The sequence below is a fragment of the Rana temporaria genome, chromosome 5, assembly GCF_905171775.1.
Source record: "Rana temporaria chromosome 5, aRanTem1.1, whole genome shotgun sequence".
Taxonomy (NCBI): Eukaryota; Metazoa; Chordata; class Amphibia; order Anura; family Ranidae; genus Rana; species Rana temporaria.
In genome coordinates this window covers 361456366-361475717 of record NC_053493.1, presented here as the reverse complement: position 1 = coordinate 361475717, position 19352 = coordinate 361456366, and the positions used below count along the sequence as shown (strand labels likewise).

The window sequence follows — 19352 nt, the reverse complement described above, 5'->3', positions numbered from 1 at the left end:
CTTGTTGTACACAGATTCCATACAGGTGTTGCACAACCGTGTTATCACAGGGTGTGTTAGGCCATGTAAACACAGGCTTACCTGCTTCCCTTTAGGGGAGTTCTCATAGTAAAGTACGGCATTGATAACTAAATGACTTCATTGCTATATAGAGACGTGTGTTTATATAGAGGGGACCCTAAATGGGGACTGATGGATCAGATGATCAGAGAGGGGATGAGATGCACTGCAACCAATCTGAAGAGATCATTCAGGGTTTTGGAAACATTTTAGGCGCACATTCAGATTCAATTGTATAATCCCAGAACAATCCCTTATGGTAGCTATACACACACTTCCATTTTATTATCCAATTAATTGGAGGTGCACCGAATAGAAATTTTGGTACCGAAAATGCAGGATGCACTTGGCCAAAAAACGAAAATGACAGTTCAAATCTCTTGCTTGCTGTATTTTTGGTAAGTTAAAAGAAACGCACCGAAAACACACCTTCTTTGAAATACAATGAAAACATATCAATAACGCACCCATGTTACCATTATGTTGTGTTTTTTAAGTCACTTGATTTATGAAAAATGCATCGTAAGCACGGCAAAATCGTATGCGTTTTTGGTGCCATTATCTGCACCTTTTTCTCTTATCGGCAAAATCCTGATGACCCCATTTCCGGCCGAAATTCCGGTGCATCTCTATTTATTTGTGAGGGTCGGCAAAAATGATTGAACCAAACAAACAAAAAGCCGTAACTTGTCTTCTGATCGATTTAGACTAGATTTGAGTCTGGTTTGATCAAACAAAAAAAATTCTTCCATCTCTGGTAGCACTAAGGTTCTTTGGGCCAGATTCACAGTGGAGATACGACGGCGTATCTGCTGATACGCCGTCGTATCTCTGTTTCTATCTATGCGACTGATTCATAGAATCAGTTACGCATAGATATCCCTAAGATCCGACAGGTGTAATTGTTTTACACTGTCGGATCTTAGGATGCAGTACCGTGGCCGCCGTTGGGGGGAGTTCGCGTCGTAAACCAGCGTCGGGTATGCAAATTAGGAGTTACGGCGGATCCACAACGGTTTTTACGTCGCCGCTAGTATAGTTTCCCGTCGCACAGTTAGTCGTCGTCTTTGGTGCCCTAACTATAGTCAGCAAGCGTATTGCTGTCTAAAGTATGGCCGTCGTTCCCGCGTCGAAATTCAAAATTTAACGTCGTTTGCGTTAGCCGCTCCAGGAATACGGAATTACACTGCGTGCCGTTCGGAAAAATTAGGTCACGGCGCGCAATGCACGACGGGAGTTCAGAAACGGAGCATGCGCGGTAGGTCCGGCGCGGGAGCGCGCCTAATTTAAATGGCACACGCCCATTTAAATTGGCCCGCCTTGCGCCGGAGGTTGCCGGCGTAGGTTTTCATCGCAAGTGCTTGGTGAATCAGGCACTTGCGATGAAAAATTGCGGCGGTGTAACGTATCTACGATACGTTACGCCGCCTCTCTTCTATGTGAATCTGGCCCTTTGTTCATTAGAAGGATTGTATTAATTGATCAGATTGTGAGATTGCATGGTTAAAACAGAGATGGAGTTGATAACATTTGCATCCTCCAACTGATGATTTATTTATCACAGTTACTTCTGTGTGTGTGTGTATGTATATGTATATGTGTATGTATATGTGTGTGTGTGTATATATATATATATATATATATATATATATATATATATATATATATATATATAAATTGTGCATTCACATCAGTCCCTGCCTCTAAGGAGCTTACAATCTAAGGTCCCTAACTCGCATTCATACATACACATACTAGGGCCATTTTGGACAGGAGCCAATTAACCTACCAGCATTTGGAGTAGTGATGGGCCAAACGCCCCCCCGGTTCGGTTCGACACTAGAACTCTTGAACATTGGAAAAGTTCTGACCCAAACCCAGAACCCTATTAAAGTCTATGGGACCCGAAAAAACAAAAGTCCCCATTTGTAAGGCTTATATGCAAGTTATATAAGGGTATAGGGGCCCGGGTACTGCCGTATTAAAGTAGAAGTCCACCCTAAAACTACAATCCATGCATCTTCAGACATTAAGGATCTAATACTAACCTATCTAGCAAAACAAAAAAGACAACAAAGGCGCACCAGCCTAGTGTATTACCGTTAGGATAAATTTATTAAAATATAATAAAAAAACTACTCACAATTGTGGTAGAAGTACAAAGTATCCATAAATGACTGCAGCATATAGAACTCAAATGACACTCCGAAAGGTCATGGGAGATGTGATGAGGACCACTACCGGCTGACGCATTTCAAAGCTCAAGGCTTCTTCATCAGAACCCAGCAGTGTCTAAACTAACTAACCTATCTAGCCCTGTAAAGAAAAAAATCCGTATACATACCTTTTCTGCAGCCAATTCGACCCGATCCCATGCTGAGCTGTCATCTGCGGCTTCGCTGTGGAAGAGGGTGCAGAGGACACATCCATCAACGGAAGCCCCATAGTAACTCTGAGTGACGTCACTCCCCATTAATTTCACAACAATTGTCAGCTGTGTCCACTGCAGAGCTTCTGCCGCTGGAGATCGGGTCAGAGCGGCTTCAGAAAAGGTATGTATACTGATTTCTTTTTTACAGGGCTAGATAGGTTAGTGTTAGAACATGGATGTCTGTAGATGCAGGGATTTTAGTTTTAGGGTGGACTTACAGTTTAATGCAACAAAAAAACAATGGTTCTTAAAGGAACAGTGATATTTTAAAGAGGACGTTAACCCCCCCCCCCCCAAAAAAGGGGGGGGAAAAACGAATCCTGCAAGAGAAAGGCATAATGAGCTAGTGCTGTGATTGGCCGGAGCGGCGATGACGTCCCTCCCGCACATGCGTGCGGGAATACGGCATTAACCTCAATAATGCTATTCACCAAAAAAGGCACGCTCAGTGCGCCTGCGCCGTTTTAGACATCGGCGCCTGTCGTAATTATCTCCTAAATCGTGCAAACCGAGATATTTCTTGCACCTACAGGTAAGCCTTAATATAGGCTTACCTGTAAGTGCAAGTTGTGTGGTTGGGTTTACAACCACTTTAAAGATGCATAACGTAAAGCAATAAAAATGGCAAATTCATTTAGATATGGTGCCTGGGGGGGTGGGGGGTCGGTCCCCTTAGTCTGCCTGTAAAGTGGCACATCTTTAGAAAAAAAGTAGCACATCTGTACGTCTGTGCCATATATAGAGCCTGATGTAGCAAAACGTGTGTGTGTGTGTGTGTGTGTGTGTGTGTGTGTGTGTGTGTGTATATATATATATATTGGTGCTGTCAAACGATTAAAATTTTTAATCGCGATTAATCGCATTAATGTCATAGTTAACTCACGATTAATCGCTCTAATTTATGACGAATTTCCCCACAAATATCGCACAATTCTGCAAGTGATTATAATTTATTATCGCTGTTTTCTAGCTGATCTAAAACCATTTTTGACATAAAGGGACACTTTTGGACAATCTACAGTTTTTCAGGCAGAAAGAATAGTTTTTATTTTATAAAAGAACATGTAGGACACTGGGCAGACCACTAGGGACAAGGGGGGTGTGTATTTTTTACATACAGTACTGTAATCTATAAGATTACAGTATACTGTGTGTATTGTGTTTGTTTACTTTTTTAAATTTGGCGCCGTTCTCCGCTCCCGTGCGTCGTAACGTCGCAGGGAACGGAGCTCGGCGGCACACAGGCACTGTGAATCGAGCGAGGAGGACCCGCCGAGCGAGGAGGACCCGCCAAGCGAGGAGGACCCGCCAAGCAAGGAGGACCCGCCAAGCAAGGAGGACCCGCTCGATCACACAGCGGGGTGGCATCGCTGGATCCAGGGACAAGGTGAGTAACTTGTCTGTGAATCCAGCGAAAAGGTAAGCCGTGCCGCGCCGCTGCACACTCTGCATGTCCACCCCGAGGGCTCCTGCGTTAATCGCGCGATAAAAATATTGACGGCGTTAACATGGGTTTGCGTTAACGCCGTTAATATCACGTTTAACGCACAGCCCTAATATATATATATATATATATATATATATATATATATATATATATATATATAATTAGGGCTGTGCAAATTAACTTTTAATTAATCGATTAATCTTTAATTTTTTTGATCGATCAAAATCTTTTTGATCGATTTAAATTCTTTTGATTGGTACTCACCTCCACGCCGGCTTCTGGGCCTTCAGGGAGTTCCGTCGGAGATCCGGTGACGTCACGGCCACCGGCGGGGCTTGCCGTGTCCATCTGAAGGGCTCCTTTGCTGTGCCTTCATATCTGCATGCCGGCGGGACCTTACTATCTGCCACAGACAAGGGCTGTTTCACTTCCCTCTATCAACCTGGGATTCTACAATCATCCACTGGGAGTTGTGATAGTTCCCTTCATGGGACATCTACATGCTGACGGACTGATGTTAACCTCTCCTCATCTGGATTCAGCAGTGGTATCGTTGTACACATTTTTATACCAGTATCATACTTAGCTACATGTTTTTATGACTGCTTTTGCTACCGTTTGGTATTACAGTTTTTATGTAGCTACATCGATTTTATCTCCAGTGCAATATTTATTTGGTTACCTACTTGAAAACTATAAAAGTTTTAATGCTATTCCCATCGAGCGCTGCCTTTGTGTGTTTTTTGTATCCTGCTATCCATTTTCCCAGTGGTTGGTTGCTGCACTGGGAATCAGCCTGCAAGGAGATCAGCTGAAAGTAGTTGGATCTGTATGTGCGTTATAATTAATCGAAATTAATCGATTAAAAAAGAAAACGATTAATCGAACAGAAACATTTTGATCAGTAACAGCCCTAATTATATATATATATTAAAAAAAAGCCCTCAAAAATCCACTTGCCTGCTCGCATTTTGCGAGTGGATTTTGAGGGCTGGCAAGGAAGGGCTGCCTGGGAATCGGGGGGTGGGGGGGGGGGGTAAGCCGTCAGCCTGTGTGAAATGGGAGTCCTTCTCCCAGCGATCACGGAGGGGTAAGAGAGAAAGAGCCGCCCAGGTGTTTAGAGTGCAGCGGGGGGAACACAGTGATAACAGCTTTCATTTCAATAGCCTGTTCCCCGCCGCTCGCTGTAAGATACAGCCCCACCCCCTGGTCCCGGGACTTTGATAGACAGATCACCCGTCCAATCCCAGTGACGGGTGATCTGTCAATCAAAGTTCCCCGGCCAGGGGGCGATGCACAGTGGGAACACGGCTATTGAAATGAAAGCTGTTATCACTGTGTCCCCCCCCCCCCCTGCTGCGCTCTGAACACCTGGGCAGCTCTCCTGTTCCTCTCCTCAGCTGCACAGGTAGGCTGCAAGGTGGACACAAGGCTCCATGGTGGGCACTGGGCACACGGCTGCATGGTGGACACAAGACTGTACTGGTGGGCACAACGCTGCATTGGTGGACACAAGGCTGCATGGTGGACTCAAGACTGCATTGGTGGGCACTGGGCACACAGCTGCTTGGTGGGCACTGGGTACAAAGCTGCATTGGTGGGCACTGGGCACAAGGCTGCATTGGTGGGCACAAGGCTGCATTGGTGGGCACTGGGCACAAGGCTGCATTGGTGGGCACTGGGCACAAGGCTGCATTGGTGGGCACAAGGCTGCATTGGTGGGCACTGGGGCACAAGGCTGCATTGGTGGGCACAAGGCTGCATTGGTGGGCACTGGGCACAAGGCTGCATTGGTGGGCACAAGGTTGCATGGTGGATACACGCAGCCTGCATTGGTGGGCACGGATACAGTTGTTGTTCTATATTTATTTTTATAACTTAATTCTGCATAATACATTTGAGTGTCATTTTATGAGAGCGTGTTTAGTAGCTCAGGAGGACTTGAAATGTTGAGCCCTGTATGTGTGTGTATATGTTTATGTATATGTGTATATATATATATATTGCGACATTTAACTTGAGTTTCCCTGCAAGCTTTTGTAAACAATGGCTTGGGGAGCCAGTCTGTATGATGAGGCTACATTTTAGTACATGTGCTTCCCTGCTGACAGCTGAATGAATAGAAAAAAAACATTGCCCGCAATACAAAAATGTGAAAGGAAAATGTCTCGGCCTGAACAGTTCGCCCATCTCTACTTTGGAGTGTGGGAGGAAACCCACATAGGCACAGGGAGAACATGCAACTCTAGGCAAGTTGTGACATGGTTGGGATTCAAACTGACAAATCCACTTCTGTGTGCAACGTATGGATTGCCGACTGTAGATATATAATTCCAATCAGTAAGATCGATTGGAAATATAAATTGTGTTAATCTGTTTGGCCACCATTAGGCTAACCATACACTATGCAATCTTGTACCATCACCTTAAGACCCCTTTCACACAGGCAGTTTAGAGCTAAAAATCGCACCTAAATACTGCCTGAAAAACTCCTGCCCTGCAGTCTCAGTGTGAAAGCCCGAGTGCTTTCACACTGAGGCAATGCACTGGTGGGACCGCTCCAAAAGTCCTGCTAGAGGCATCTTTGGAGCAGTAAGAGGAGCGGTGTGTTTACTGCTCCTTCCCATTGAAAACAATGGGACACCGCGGCTATACTGCCGGCAATGCGCCTCTGCAGAGGCGCATTGCCGGAGGTATTGACACTTTTTCGGCCACTAGCAGGGGTTAAAACCACACCGCTATCGGCCGAATACCGCCACAATTCCAATGTTGTATTCGCTATACCGCTACCGCACCTCCCGCCCCAGTGTGAAAGGGGCTTTAGAGTTTTGGTTAGCTATACATTAGATAACTTAAAATTTCGAGAGGTATGAATACTTTTTCAAGGCTCTGTAACAATTGTAGCCACTAGATTGCATTTACCTGCATACACGTGAAAATGCTGTATGTGCATAAACGAGTGTACCTCACGTGCCATTACACTGGATCTTTCTGACAGCATGATCCAGTGTTTATGTAAATTAGTATTACGCCCATGTGTATGAGCAATGACATTTCTCATTGAAGAGTTACAAGTGTATATATTAGCGCCAATCTGAATTTATTTATTTTTTTCATTATCCTCTTTTATTGTAGACATTGAGATAATTGTCACGCTGTGGACAGGTTGGTTGTGCGGAATTACAGAGTTTAAAAAGAACTTTTTTTGTTTCCTCAATACTCCGCACTTTTCCCACCTGTGTGTGTAGGTGGGACAAGTCCTCATTGTTTCTGATCTTTTCCCTACAGGGTGGCTTACCTGCGCTCTAGAAAATTCAGCCAGCAAGCCATAGCTCGGATGGTCTCCAGAGCCCCTTATCTGCTGAACTTTTCCGTGGAGAGGTTGGACAATCGTCTGGGCTTCTTCCAGGAACAGTTGGGGCTCAGTGCAGAAAATGTAAGCATGTGTCAGCCTAACGCACTCCTGATGTTTGATTTTCCTCCCTTTGTCATGCACTTTAGGGATAGAGCGCCACCTTGTGCTAGTTCTAGGGAGACATTCTGCCCAAAACACATCAGTCAGCGTAGTCTTGACTATTCTGAATTTTAACCACTTCCGCTTTCATACCTGCCTGTTTATTCAAGGATAACTTTGTCATTGTCAATGATCACACAATAATATGTGTAACGGGAGTCCCTTTCAGTTGGTGCTGCTGTGACTTTTGCTGCTGCAGAACCTCTTTGCCGTAGCCAATTTGCGTCCACAGCAGCTATAACCCGGTCTATGATCTCCGGTGGAGGGTTAGGAACATAGTGTGCCAGTCTTAGTTTAACAGCCCGATCAAAACTTGCCTCTTCCGGTGTCCTGTCTGTTACGCTGGGCCTTTCCGTTATGTTGGGTCTTTCAGCTCCATCCATTTGGACAAGTTCTGTGATCACGTCCATCTTCTTACGGTTGCTGGCCGGTCTGCCAAGGTTCTCCAGTAAGTCCTTGTAGCTGTCCTTTAAGGCTGTGGGATCATCCCACTGCTGCCACCAATTGTAACGGTCAGGGGTTAACACCGTTCACGATCTCCCATTCCATCAACCCAAGACAGCTTCCGTCCCTCCAACCATCCAGCAGGCCCGAACCATTCCATAAGAATTCCCTCAATAACGAGACCGACAAGCTCTGTTACTGCGTCAAAATATATGAACTATCAGTTATGTCCCATCTCATGTAATCCGAGATATCAGTTCTCAGTCACCCCTATGCCCAAAAAGGGACTCCCGTTACAATATGTAAATCTTTTTTTGGAAAAACTTGGCACTATTGGTATAAATGATCTAATAGCTATGGAAATTAAAAAAATATATATTTTCTATTTTGTTTAGAATATATATATATATATATATATATATATATATATATATATATTCTAAATTGTATTTTGTGTGTGTGTGTGTGTGTGTGTGTGTATATATATACATATATATATATATATATATATATATATATATATATATATATATATATTAGAGCTGCAACTAACGATTATTTTCATAATCGATTAGTTGGCCGATTATTGTTTCGATTAATCCGATAATAGCCTTAAAAAAAAAAAAATTGCTTTATTTTTTTTTTGGGGGGCAATTTGTTGTTGGGCAGATTACAAAACACAAATTGCCACAAAAACACATTGCATGCTTTTCTGCAGCTTCTTCATTGAAGTATATTGAACCAAAAAAAAACAAAATAGCACCGCTTTGCGTTAAAGTCCTTGCCCTTTCCAAATACGCCGCAGCTTAAAAAAAAATCGTGGATGTGAACGTGTCCCATAGGAAAACATGTAAATGAACTGTAGTGTGTTTCTGCAAAAAGCACCAAAAAACAGAGGTGTGACCCAGACCTGAGATGTTTGGTAACATAATGGGGGTTAAAAAACAAACAAAAATAAGTACAAAAAGAGCAAATAATCGCTACTGTAAGGGGTTAATTTTTTTACTGTGGGACAGTGAAAGTAATATTTACAGTAGCGATTTGCTTTTTTGTACTATAAAGGGCTAATTTTAGTTTTTTTAACCCCATTATGTTACTGGCCGATTTAATCGATTATGAAAATAGTAATCGATTAATTTCATAATCGATTAGTTGTCGATTAATCGATTAGTTGTTTCAGCCCTAATATATATAAATATGTGTGTGTGTTTGTTAGGGGAGGAAGGAGTTAATTGACTGATTAGGGTTAAAAGCCCAATGCTGGACAAAAAAAAAAAAAGATCCCTTGCAGTTGGGCTCTAACTAAATAAGGGGTTAAATGGTAATCCAAAAATGGAACTTCCACTTTTCCGGTCCCCCCCTCCGTTAGTAGAGACACATCCCAACAGACTAAGGCCCCTTTCACACTGGGGCGGGAGGTGCGGTGGCGGTATAGCGTCGCTAAAAATATCGGCGCTATACCGTCGGAATTGCTGTGGGATTCGGCCGTTAGCGGTGCCGTATTAACCCCTGCTAGCGGCCGGAAAAGGGTTAATACCGCGGTATACACACACCGCTCCATAGACGCTGCTTGCAGGAGATTTTTTTCTCTCCCGCCAGCGCATCGCCTCAGTGTCAAAGCCCTCCGTCTTTCACATTGAGAATGCTGGGCATCAGTTTTTCAGGCGGTATTTAGGCGCTATACCGCCTGAAAACTCAGTGTGAAAGGGGCCTAAAGGCTGTAATTTTAAGCAAAAGTTGGTTCAACAAAATCTTGGATTGTATGATTTCTTTAAAAAAAAAAAAAAAATTGGCTTTAGATATACATTGTTACACTAATAACTGTCCATTTAGTTAGATATAATTGTGTATGTATTTTATTTTATTTCATTTTTAATCTATTTTCATCTTTTTATTATAGACCCGTGATATAGTGACACGCCTCCCCAGAATGGTCACTGGAAGTCTTGAGCCAATTAAGGAGAATCTAAAGGTTATTTTATTTTTTCTGATCTTGGTACACCTGTTTTAGCTTGGTCTGCTCATACAATGTTCTTGTTGGATGATATTACCGGCCTGACTATCCTTTTATCCACTTAAAGCGGAACTTCAGTCATATTTTTTTTTTTTTTTCATCTTTCCATCTATCCTTTTTTTGTTTTAAGTTTTGGATAGTAAAACATTTTTTTTTTCTGCCGGTAAATACCTTATACAGCCCACTTCCTCTATCTTACCTGGTAAAAAGTTTAGGCTTATGACATCATGCACAGTCTTTCTCTCACTCTCATGAGAGTTTGCCAGGAAGGGAGGTGGGATGAGTCATAAGAGGACCAATGAGAGCTGCAGAGCTAGTGGTGTGCCTCTGTGTAATCCAGGAAGTGAACAGGCAGCAGCTTCAGCTGCCCACAGTTAAAATGGTTGCAGCCAGACTCAGTGGAGGGAGATTTCTGCAGCATATTTGGCAAGTATAGAATCACAGTATATATAAAATAATATGCAAAGTGGTTGGAGAGAAGCTTCAAAATTGAAAATAAGTTTTTTTATTACAAATTATGTGAGCAGACTGCAGGTCCTCTTTAATCAATTGCTGCTAATGACCACCCTGTATAGTTAACAGTACTGACGGTGCTTTCAAGTGGGATACCTGAAATGGTTGTTTCTTTTTAAAGGTAATGTATAGTTTATACTTTTTATACTGTAAGTTAATGAGAGACGCTTAAGGTAATACAAGTGTACTTGTAAAATAACTACTTTATGTAAGAAAATGTAGTAAAGATTTTTGTTTTAAAAATTAGTAACATTAGTAACAATGAAAGGAAAAGTAAGCCCATGCCATTTTAGTTTTCCTTTAAATTAAAGTGAGAAACCATTTACTTGTTTCGTTTTGCGCCTGCAGCATTTTAAACTCGGCTGCAAAAATTGACAGGCAGCATCACCTGACAAACGTGTCCATTGAGATCAGAGGAGTCGCACTGTAACACTTGGTTGTGGTGTGGTCCTGCAATGTAAAATTTTTGTTTTGGAAATAAAAAAACAAATAACAGGCGGCAGTAGCACCTCATGAACTCCTATGCCACCTCCTGAAAAGTGATTCACCACAGATCACTTTTCACTGAGCATAAGCTATTGCCTTTATGAAGAAAAATGTATATTTTCCCTATCCCAGCTGATCAAAGAATCTGATTCATAGTTGGGGTGCCCTCTAGTGGTGGAATGGGACAAGTCCTTTACTTTGTATTTTGGCAATCCAGCTCCCCTCTCCTGTGCACAGTGGAAGGCTCTTCGTCGCTGATCTTTTACTTTGAGTTGCTAAGGTTTTACTTATTTACTCTGGTTTTTTTTTGGTAGGTGTTTGAACTAGAATTCGGGTTCCGCAAAAATGAAATACAGCATGTTGCTTTGAGAGTTCCCAAAGTACTTGCAGCAAACAAGAAAAGACTTACAGAAACGTTTAATTATGTGCACAACACAATGGAGATTCCCCACAACATGATCACAAAGTTTCCACAGGTATATGCATTTTGTTTTTTTTATTATTATTATTCACCCTGTAGAGCTTTTATTCATATAGCATTATAATACATTATGTTTTAACTATGGGAAGAATTCAACATTAAAGCGGAGTTCCGGCCACAATTTCACTTTTTATATATAAATGCCCCTGTAATACACAAACTTAATGTATTCTAGTAAAGTTAGTCTGTAAACTAAGGTCCGTTTTGTTAGGTTGTTACAGCATTTAGACACTTTATAAAATAGAAATTGACTGGGGCCATCTGAAGTGTGGGCATCATGAAGCCAGACTGTATGACTTCCTGGATTTCAGCCTTGCAGATCTTGCACATGCTCAGTGCTGCACAAGCAGTGTAATAGGTTTCAGATCAGGTCTCAGCACCTGTCACATGATTCTTCAGACTCCTGGAAAGTTACACCCACTACATTCCCAGGAGTCTGTGCGGTGTAGGTTAGGAAGCTTAAGCACCTAGGTGCAGGAAGAGGGAAGATTAACTATTCTGCCTAGCAACAACACTTTGAAGGCATCTAAAAAAAAAAACATTTCTTAAAGGACTAATGACATTTTTTTAAAACTACTGATGTAATGTTATATTTATCGGTGGAACTCCACTTTAACTACTTGGCCTCCGGAAGATTTACCCCCCCCCCCCTTTCATGACCAGGCAATTTTTGCGATCAGGCATTTTAATTGACAATATCGCAGTTATGCAACGCTGCGCCCAAATAAAATTGATGTCCTTTTTCCCCCCACAAATAGAGCTTTCTTTTGGTAGCATTTAAACCCCACCGCGGCTTTTATTTTTTGCACTCTAAACAAAAAAAAAGCAACAGTTTTGAGAAAAAAACTATATGGTTTACTTTCTACAATAAAACACATACAATAATAAAAAAAAAAAACGAATTTCTTCATCAATTTAGGCCAATATGTTTTTTGCTACATATTTTTGGTAAATACCCCTCCCCAGCATGCACAGCGAGGCGATCACCCTTCCTGATTGGCTGCTGGGGGGGGGGGAACATCCCACCGCACTTGACTCCACTGCTGCCACCTATCACTCCGGGACAGAACTCACTCCCCCGGCAACGACCGCATGTACAGTCAGCACAGCCAGAGCTAGAGCAGAGGCCCCAAATTTAAACAATTAGATTAGTTCAGAGCCAACTATTTCTCTGAACTTACCCCTAAATTTCCAATTGCACCGGCTCTGAAGATAGCCAGGCGCAACACAGGTAATACAGCGCACCTGTTAGCGCAGTAGTTTGTTTTGGGCCAGCTTTAAGGCGCCATTCACACTTGTTCGACTTGTCATGCAACTTTGGACATCAAAGTCACATGACAAGTCGTTCCCCATGGTTTCCAATGATAACCATTCATATATGTGCGACTAAAAGTTGCAGCAACTTCAAACTAGCTCATGCACTATTTTGGTCAAGCTTTCAATGTTAACTCTCAAAAGTTGCATGAAAGTCCAAGCTGAATATTAATGTAATGTAACAGTTGTCCATTATCACTGGCCAAAGTCGTATCCAAGTTGCACCCAACAAAAGTGGCGTCAAAGTTGAGCTCCGTCGACAATGTATGTTGTCCTGTTATGTTTTTCTTTTCTGTAAATTTACTAAAACCATGATAAAAAAAAAAAATTATGAATATGAAATAATACATAAATCGATCAATATAGATAGAGATATACTATAGATAGATATCATATAATGTATATAAATACAAATATGCTGTGACTTTCTTCTCTTCTTCTTTTCAGATTTTGAATTCCAGCCTGTTAAAAATAAAGGAAAGACACATGTTTCTCTCCTTTTTGGGAAGAGCAATTTATGACTCAACACAGCCTAACTATGTCTCCTTAGATAAAGTGGCAGCCATGCCTGATGATATTTTCTGCAGAGAAGTTGCCAAAGCTTCTATAGAGGACTTGGATAAGTTCCGTAAAACCATGTAGATGTACAGAAAGATATGCTATAAAATGTTTTATGTGAATTTATTATCATTTATGTATAAAGCAACACTAAAAAAGGATTTTGTACATTTATTTTTAAAATAAACATATTACATACGTGTATCCTTTATACCAGGGGTCTCCAAACTTTTGAAACAAGGGGCCAGTTTATTGCCCTTTAGACCTTTGGGGGGCCGAACTGTGGCCAGCAGAAGTGTAAATCTTCCTGGCATCAATGGAAATAAACATTGCCACATTTGGTATTAGTGGGAAGAATAGTGCCTCGTTGTTGGTATCATTGGGAGGAATAGTGCCCCACTGTTGGTATCAGTGGGACAAATGGTGTCCCACTGTTGTTGTCAATTGTCAGAATACTGTCTCATATCAATGGGAGGGATATGCTTCAAGGGCCAGGTAAAGGCAAGCAAATGGCCACATTCGGCCCCCGGTCCGCAATTTGGACACCACTGCTTTATACCATAGCCAATATTTGTTACATACTGTATAATAAATTGTATGAGGAGCGACAGAGGGGTGTCTTTCTAGTTTTGTATGGAGTGAGCAATTAGCGCTTCTATGAGATTATTACTGCTGTACATGTCTCTGTTGGGAAGAAATTACCTTCCTTTGTCTGAGTTACAGATGTTGCCAGAACAGAAAGAGGAAAAATTAACAATTTGTCAATTGTCACTGGTATCCTGGGCATAGAAGAAATGACTAGGGAACCTAGTCCAGTGACTGTCAGCAAAGGTGTTATTCTCCTACTTCCTATCCTGTCTCTGGGATAGTTAGAGGGAAATCAACCTAGCAGGTACATGGAACCTTTACAAAAGTGCTTTCTCAACGAGGCCAGGGAGTAGAGGAAGCAAAAAGAAGTCTGGGGTGCATCGCTAGGGGATCACCAACAAGAAGAAAAAGGTTATGAATCCACTATATAGATCTCATCACTAGAGGGAACACTGCAGGTGAAAGGAAGTCCTGTTTCTCTTAGATAGATTTAATCATTAGAAAGATCACCAGTAGGAAGAAGGTTCCGATTCCACTATATAGATCTTTGCACTAGAGGGATCACCAGTAGGAAGGAGGTTCCGATTCCACTATATAGATCTTTGCACTAGAGGGGTCACCAACAGGAAGGAGGGGGCCCTGATTCTAACATGTACAGTAGAACTTTAGTGATCACTAGCAGGAGGAAGGAGGACCTGATTCCACTATAAATATCTCCTCACTTAAGGGATCACCAGCAGTAGGAAAGATGTCCTGATACCTCCTATATAAAACTTCACACTAGAGGGATCACCACCAGGAAGAAAGACGTTCTGATTCCACTATATAGATCTTTGCACTTGAGGAACATGGCGGGTGAAAGAAGGTCCTGTTTCTCCTATAGAGATCTTATCACTACAGGGATCATTAGCAGGAAGAAGGGGGTTCTGATTCCTTTTTTTATAGATCTTTGCACTAGACTAGAGAGATCACAAGCAGGAGGAAAGGGGTCCGAATTCCACTATTGTAACGGCTTTGGTGAACGGGAGTGAACCACAACTGCGGTTAGCAAGGATTTCAATGCACTTCTCTATGTTATGTGAGAAATCAGTATTTTACCCCAGGCATCACTCCAATCAGTGAACAGGAGTTTGGGGGTTCTCTACATCATCTCTCTCTCACATAAAGGAATGCGTTGATCTACAAAGGGTGGACGTATTACGACATGCGTCCAACCAGCATTTAAAAGATTACAATGCATGTGAAGATTCCAATGCACTTCTGTTTGCAAGTGATTATTAGTACCGGACCCCAGTCGTCACTCCAATCAGAGAACAGGAGTTTGGGGATTCTCTACATCATATCACTTTAACATAAAGAAATGCATTAGGCCACTAAGGGAGCAGGTATGAAATACCTCCAACCCTTAGCATAGAAAAGTTAAGGTGAACATGTTCAGTAACTTAGGGCATGGGCCCATAAACAAGTAACAACTTATGTCAAGCACGTAGTAAATAGGATTTGTGGAGGCAACTAATAGTTGCATAAGAGAGGCATATATAGCTCAGCTGAATTGAGTGTATGTGCCTTTAAGAGCTTCCACAGCAAACAGCCAGTAGAACAACAGTCAGTCCCAAGCAGTATGTTAGCATCTAGCAAGCCAGAGTTAAATACAACAATTGTTTAGAAGCAATATGTGTAGCAGGTCTTTCTAAGGCACTACAAGTAAAACAATTCCTACTTATCCGTTTGCAGGGCTTGAAGTTAGCAGCAAAGGATTTCATAGTGTAGGGTGTCAGCAGGGAAGATCTCTTAAGGTGTCCCCAGCAATGGCAGCCTGGACGTAGTGAAGATTGTAGTTAGATGGCCATGATGTTCCAGCCTGGCTTCTTGTCCAGCGTGGGAGCGATGGTACCAGGATTGTAGCGTGGCCGATACGGCTGACAATAATAGCGGTCGCCGTATGCGTTCCAGCGTGGAACGCATTACGGCAAACGGCGCCGTTTACAGTACCCCCCTCTTAAGGGATACCCTCCTGGGGATCTTAATAGGTGAAGGGTTATGAGGGTATGTAGAATGGAATTGACTACATAAAGTGGGTGCATGCACTTCAGCTGAATCTTCCCAAGAATCTTCTTGTATGCCATAATCCTTCCATCCAATCGAGTATTGTAGACGTCCTCTTCTTTTTCAAATTGCTTGGCTAGTTTCTTAGAGGGTAAATGTAAACGTAAGATTTTTTTTTGTAGAGAGCCATACTTGATCCCCAACTTTAAAAGATGGTGAAGGTCTATGCATAAGATCATAATAGGTTTTTTGACGATCTTGTGCACGTTTGAGATTTTGTTTCAAAACTTGTAATACAGATGAAAGGGTAGACCAATAATCATTAGTTGAGGGTACATTCGTAAGTAATGGAGACTCCGGTAAAATATTGGGATGAAAAGGGGGGTAGCGGGTAGAAGAACTAGTTGAATTATTGTAAGAAAATTCAGCATGAGGAAGAAGGGTAGACCAGTTATCCTGAAGATGGGTACAATCTGAGATATTGTTCAAGACATTGGTTTACACATACTGTCTGTCCATTTGTTTGTGGATGATATGCACTGGAGTATCTATCGTCTATTTGGAGAATATGACATAGGGTCTTCCAGAATTTCGAAACAAATTGGGAACCTTTTATCAGAAACCAGACATGAAGGAACACCATGTAATTTATTAACATGATCAAGTAGGGTTTGCTCTGTTTCTTTAGAAGAGGGTAATTTTTTAAGTGGAACGAAGTGAGACATTTTTGTAAGCATATGAACTGTTACCATGATGGTGTTATATCCATTGGAAGGAGGTAGTTCAACAATGAAATCCATAGACAATGATTCCCAAGGTTTTGTAGGAATAGGTAAAGACAGGTAAAGACATCAGCAACCCATAAGGTGGTCTTCTTTCATGTTTGGATCTTATACAGACTTTACAGGTCGATACATAATCTTTTATGGTGTTTGTCATATTGGGCCACCAAACAATAACGTTGGATGAGATCAGTGTTTTTTTTTCTATTCCAGGATGGCCAGCCAGGGGAGCATCATGTAGAACTTTTAGTATGTGGATAACCATAGGAGGAGGAACATAGGGCCAAATTCTCAAAAACGTAGCCTAACTTAACTTTCAGCAGTTAGGTAGAAATTTAACGCCTGTGTAACCTAAGTGCCCGATCTTCAAAGCACTTACCTAGAAATTACACGCCGTGTAACTTAAGTGCCTCCGTCGCAAGGCGGTCGTCTTCTCAAGGGGGCGATTCCTATTCAAATGAGGCGCGCTCCCGCGCCGGACGTACTGTGCATGCGTGTGACGTCATTTTTCCCGACGTGCAGTGCGCGAACGTAATTTACCCTGGGCTTTGTGGATTGCGACGGGACAATAAAGTTGCGACGGGTGAAAAAAAAGTTACGCAACGGGAAAAAAAATTCAAATTTAAAAAAAAACGCGACGATCGAAAAAAAGGTCTGGTTTTACATGGTGTACTAACTTTACACATTGTAAAACCAGCCCTAATTTTGCGCAAGCAAATCGTAACTTACGCAGAAAACACAAAGCTTAAAAGCTTTGTGGATCTGCTTAAGTACTCATTTGCATACGCTAGGCGGCATTTCGACTCGAAATGCCCCCAGCGGCGGATGCGGTACTGCATCTTAAGATCTGACAGTGTAAGTGTCTTACAGATGTCAGATCTTCTGCCTAACTTTGGAAAAATCCTTTTGAGGATCGTTTCCAAAGTTAGGCACAGGGATACACAGGCTGAACAGCAGTTCCGCCTGCGTATCTCCTTTGAAGATTTGGCCCGTTGAGTATGCTTGTAAAAAAAAACTTCTTCATCTTGCGTTAAACCTTGAGGAATAGTAGTATCTTGCGTATTCAAACTTTGTTTAAGTAACTGTTTTAGATTGAGATTAGCAAGCATAAACTTATGAGAAGAGATGGAGGGGGAAGTTCTTCAACAGGTTCTGCAAGTCTAGAAAGAGAATCCGCTTTACCATTTTTTGCACCTGGCCTGTAGGTGATCAAATCTATCAAAAAAGAGACTCCAGCGCAGTTGTCTAGAGGAAAGAGTTTTGTTAGACTTGAGGTATTGTAGATTACGATGATCAGTATAGATCATTATGGGATGTGTTGATCCTTCTAGTAAGTGTCGCCAGTTCTCTAAGACGCATTTAATTGCAAGCAATTATTTTTCACCAATAGAGTAGTTACATTCAGCTGGATTTAAAGTCTTTGAGAGAAATACAACAGGATGTAGTGGTGAATCGGGAGCAGAACGCTGAGAAAGTATTGCGCCTTGAGCACTTTGTGAGGCATCAACTTCCAATACGAAATGATAATTTGAATTAGGGAGTTGCAGAATTGGAGTGGTAGTGAAACAATGGTTTAATTGTTGAAAGGCCGTCTGGGCAGCTTTTGACCAGGTAAATTTGACCAATGAGCTGGTAAAGTTGAGTAAGGGGCTTCACCAGTAAGGATTTTTTTTTATGAACTTTCTGTCAAAGTTAGCGAAGCCCAAAAAACTCTGTATGCCATTTCTGCAGGTTGGTGTAGGCCAATTCAAAATGCAAGTAATTTTGGAGTGATCCATCTGTATACCTTTTTGAAAAAAAATGATAAAGCCGAGGAAGGAAATAGTGGTTTGTTCAAAGACACATTTCTCAAGTTTGGCATATAAGGAATGAGCTATGAGTCTTGCAAGCACCCATCTGACATGTTTCTGATGTTGCATCAAGTCATCTAAGTAAACAAGTATGTCATCCAGATACACAACGCATATGTCGAGAAGGTCTCTGAAAATATCATTCACAAAGCTTTGGAAAGTTGCTGGAGCGTTACACAAGCCAAAGGGCATAATGGTATATTCGAAAAGTCCATAACGTGTGCGGAAGGCGGTCTTCCCTTCATCACCTGACTTAATACGAATCAAATTGTAAGCACTTCTGAGATCGAGTTTAGTAAATATAGTAGAAGCCTGCAATCTTTCAATCAATTTGGGAATGAGTGGAAGAGGGTAGTGATTCTTCACTGTGACTTTATTCAAGGCACGATAGTCTATTATAGGTCTGAGACTACCATCTTTGTTCGTGACAACAAAAACATACCAGCACTGGCAGGAGAAGTGGAGGGTTTAATAAAACCCTTTTTTAGGTTATCCTGTAAATATTTCTTTAAATGTTGAAGTTCAGGTTGGGAAAGAGAGTAAATCCTTCCCGTAGGTATTAGGGGTAACTGGCAGTAATTCAATGGGACAGTCCTATATCCTATGAGGAGGCAATGTCTCTGCATTCTTCTCACTGAATACATCAGTAAATTCAAGGTACTGAGATGGTATCTCTTGCGGGGCAAGATGAAGCAGTGGAGCAACTTGCTAACAAGTCTTTTTACAGTAAGGTGAGTGCAAAAGTACAGTTCCTTGATCCCAAAGAAAAGTAGGCATATGCAGCGTAAGCCATGGTAGACCTAATACAACAGGGAAGAGAGGAA

At 41.8% G+C, this 19352-nt stretch overlaps 1 protein-coding gene across 1 annotated transcript in view; it reads left to right on the top strand.

Moving 5' to 3' along the window:
- The window catches only part of MTERF3 (mitochondrial transcription termination factor 3), a gene marked incomplete at its 5' end in the record, with an annotated part of 65014 nt that extends 51548 nt beyond the window's left edge, over positions 1-13466 (top strand). Inside the window, 4 exon segments of the mRNA XM_040354743.1 lie at positions 7227-7374; positions 9797-9868; positions 11224-11385; positions 13152-13466. Of these exon segments, the coding sequence (XP_040210677.1) occupies positions 7227-7374; positions 9797-9868; positions 11224-11385; positions 13152-13346 (577 nt within the window). The 3' untranslated portion in view covers positions 13347-13466.
- Between the last annotated feature and the right edge of the window lie 5886 nt (positions 13467-19352).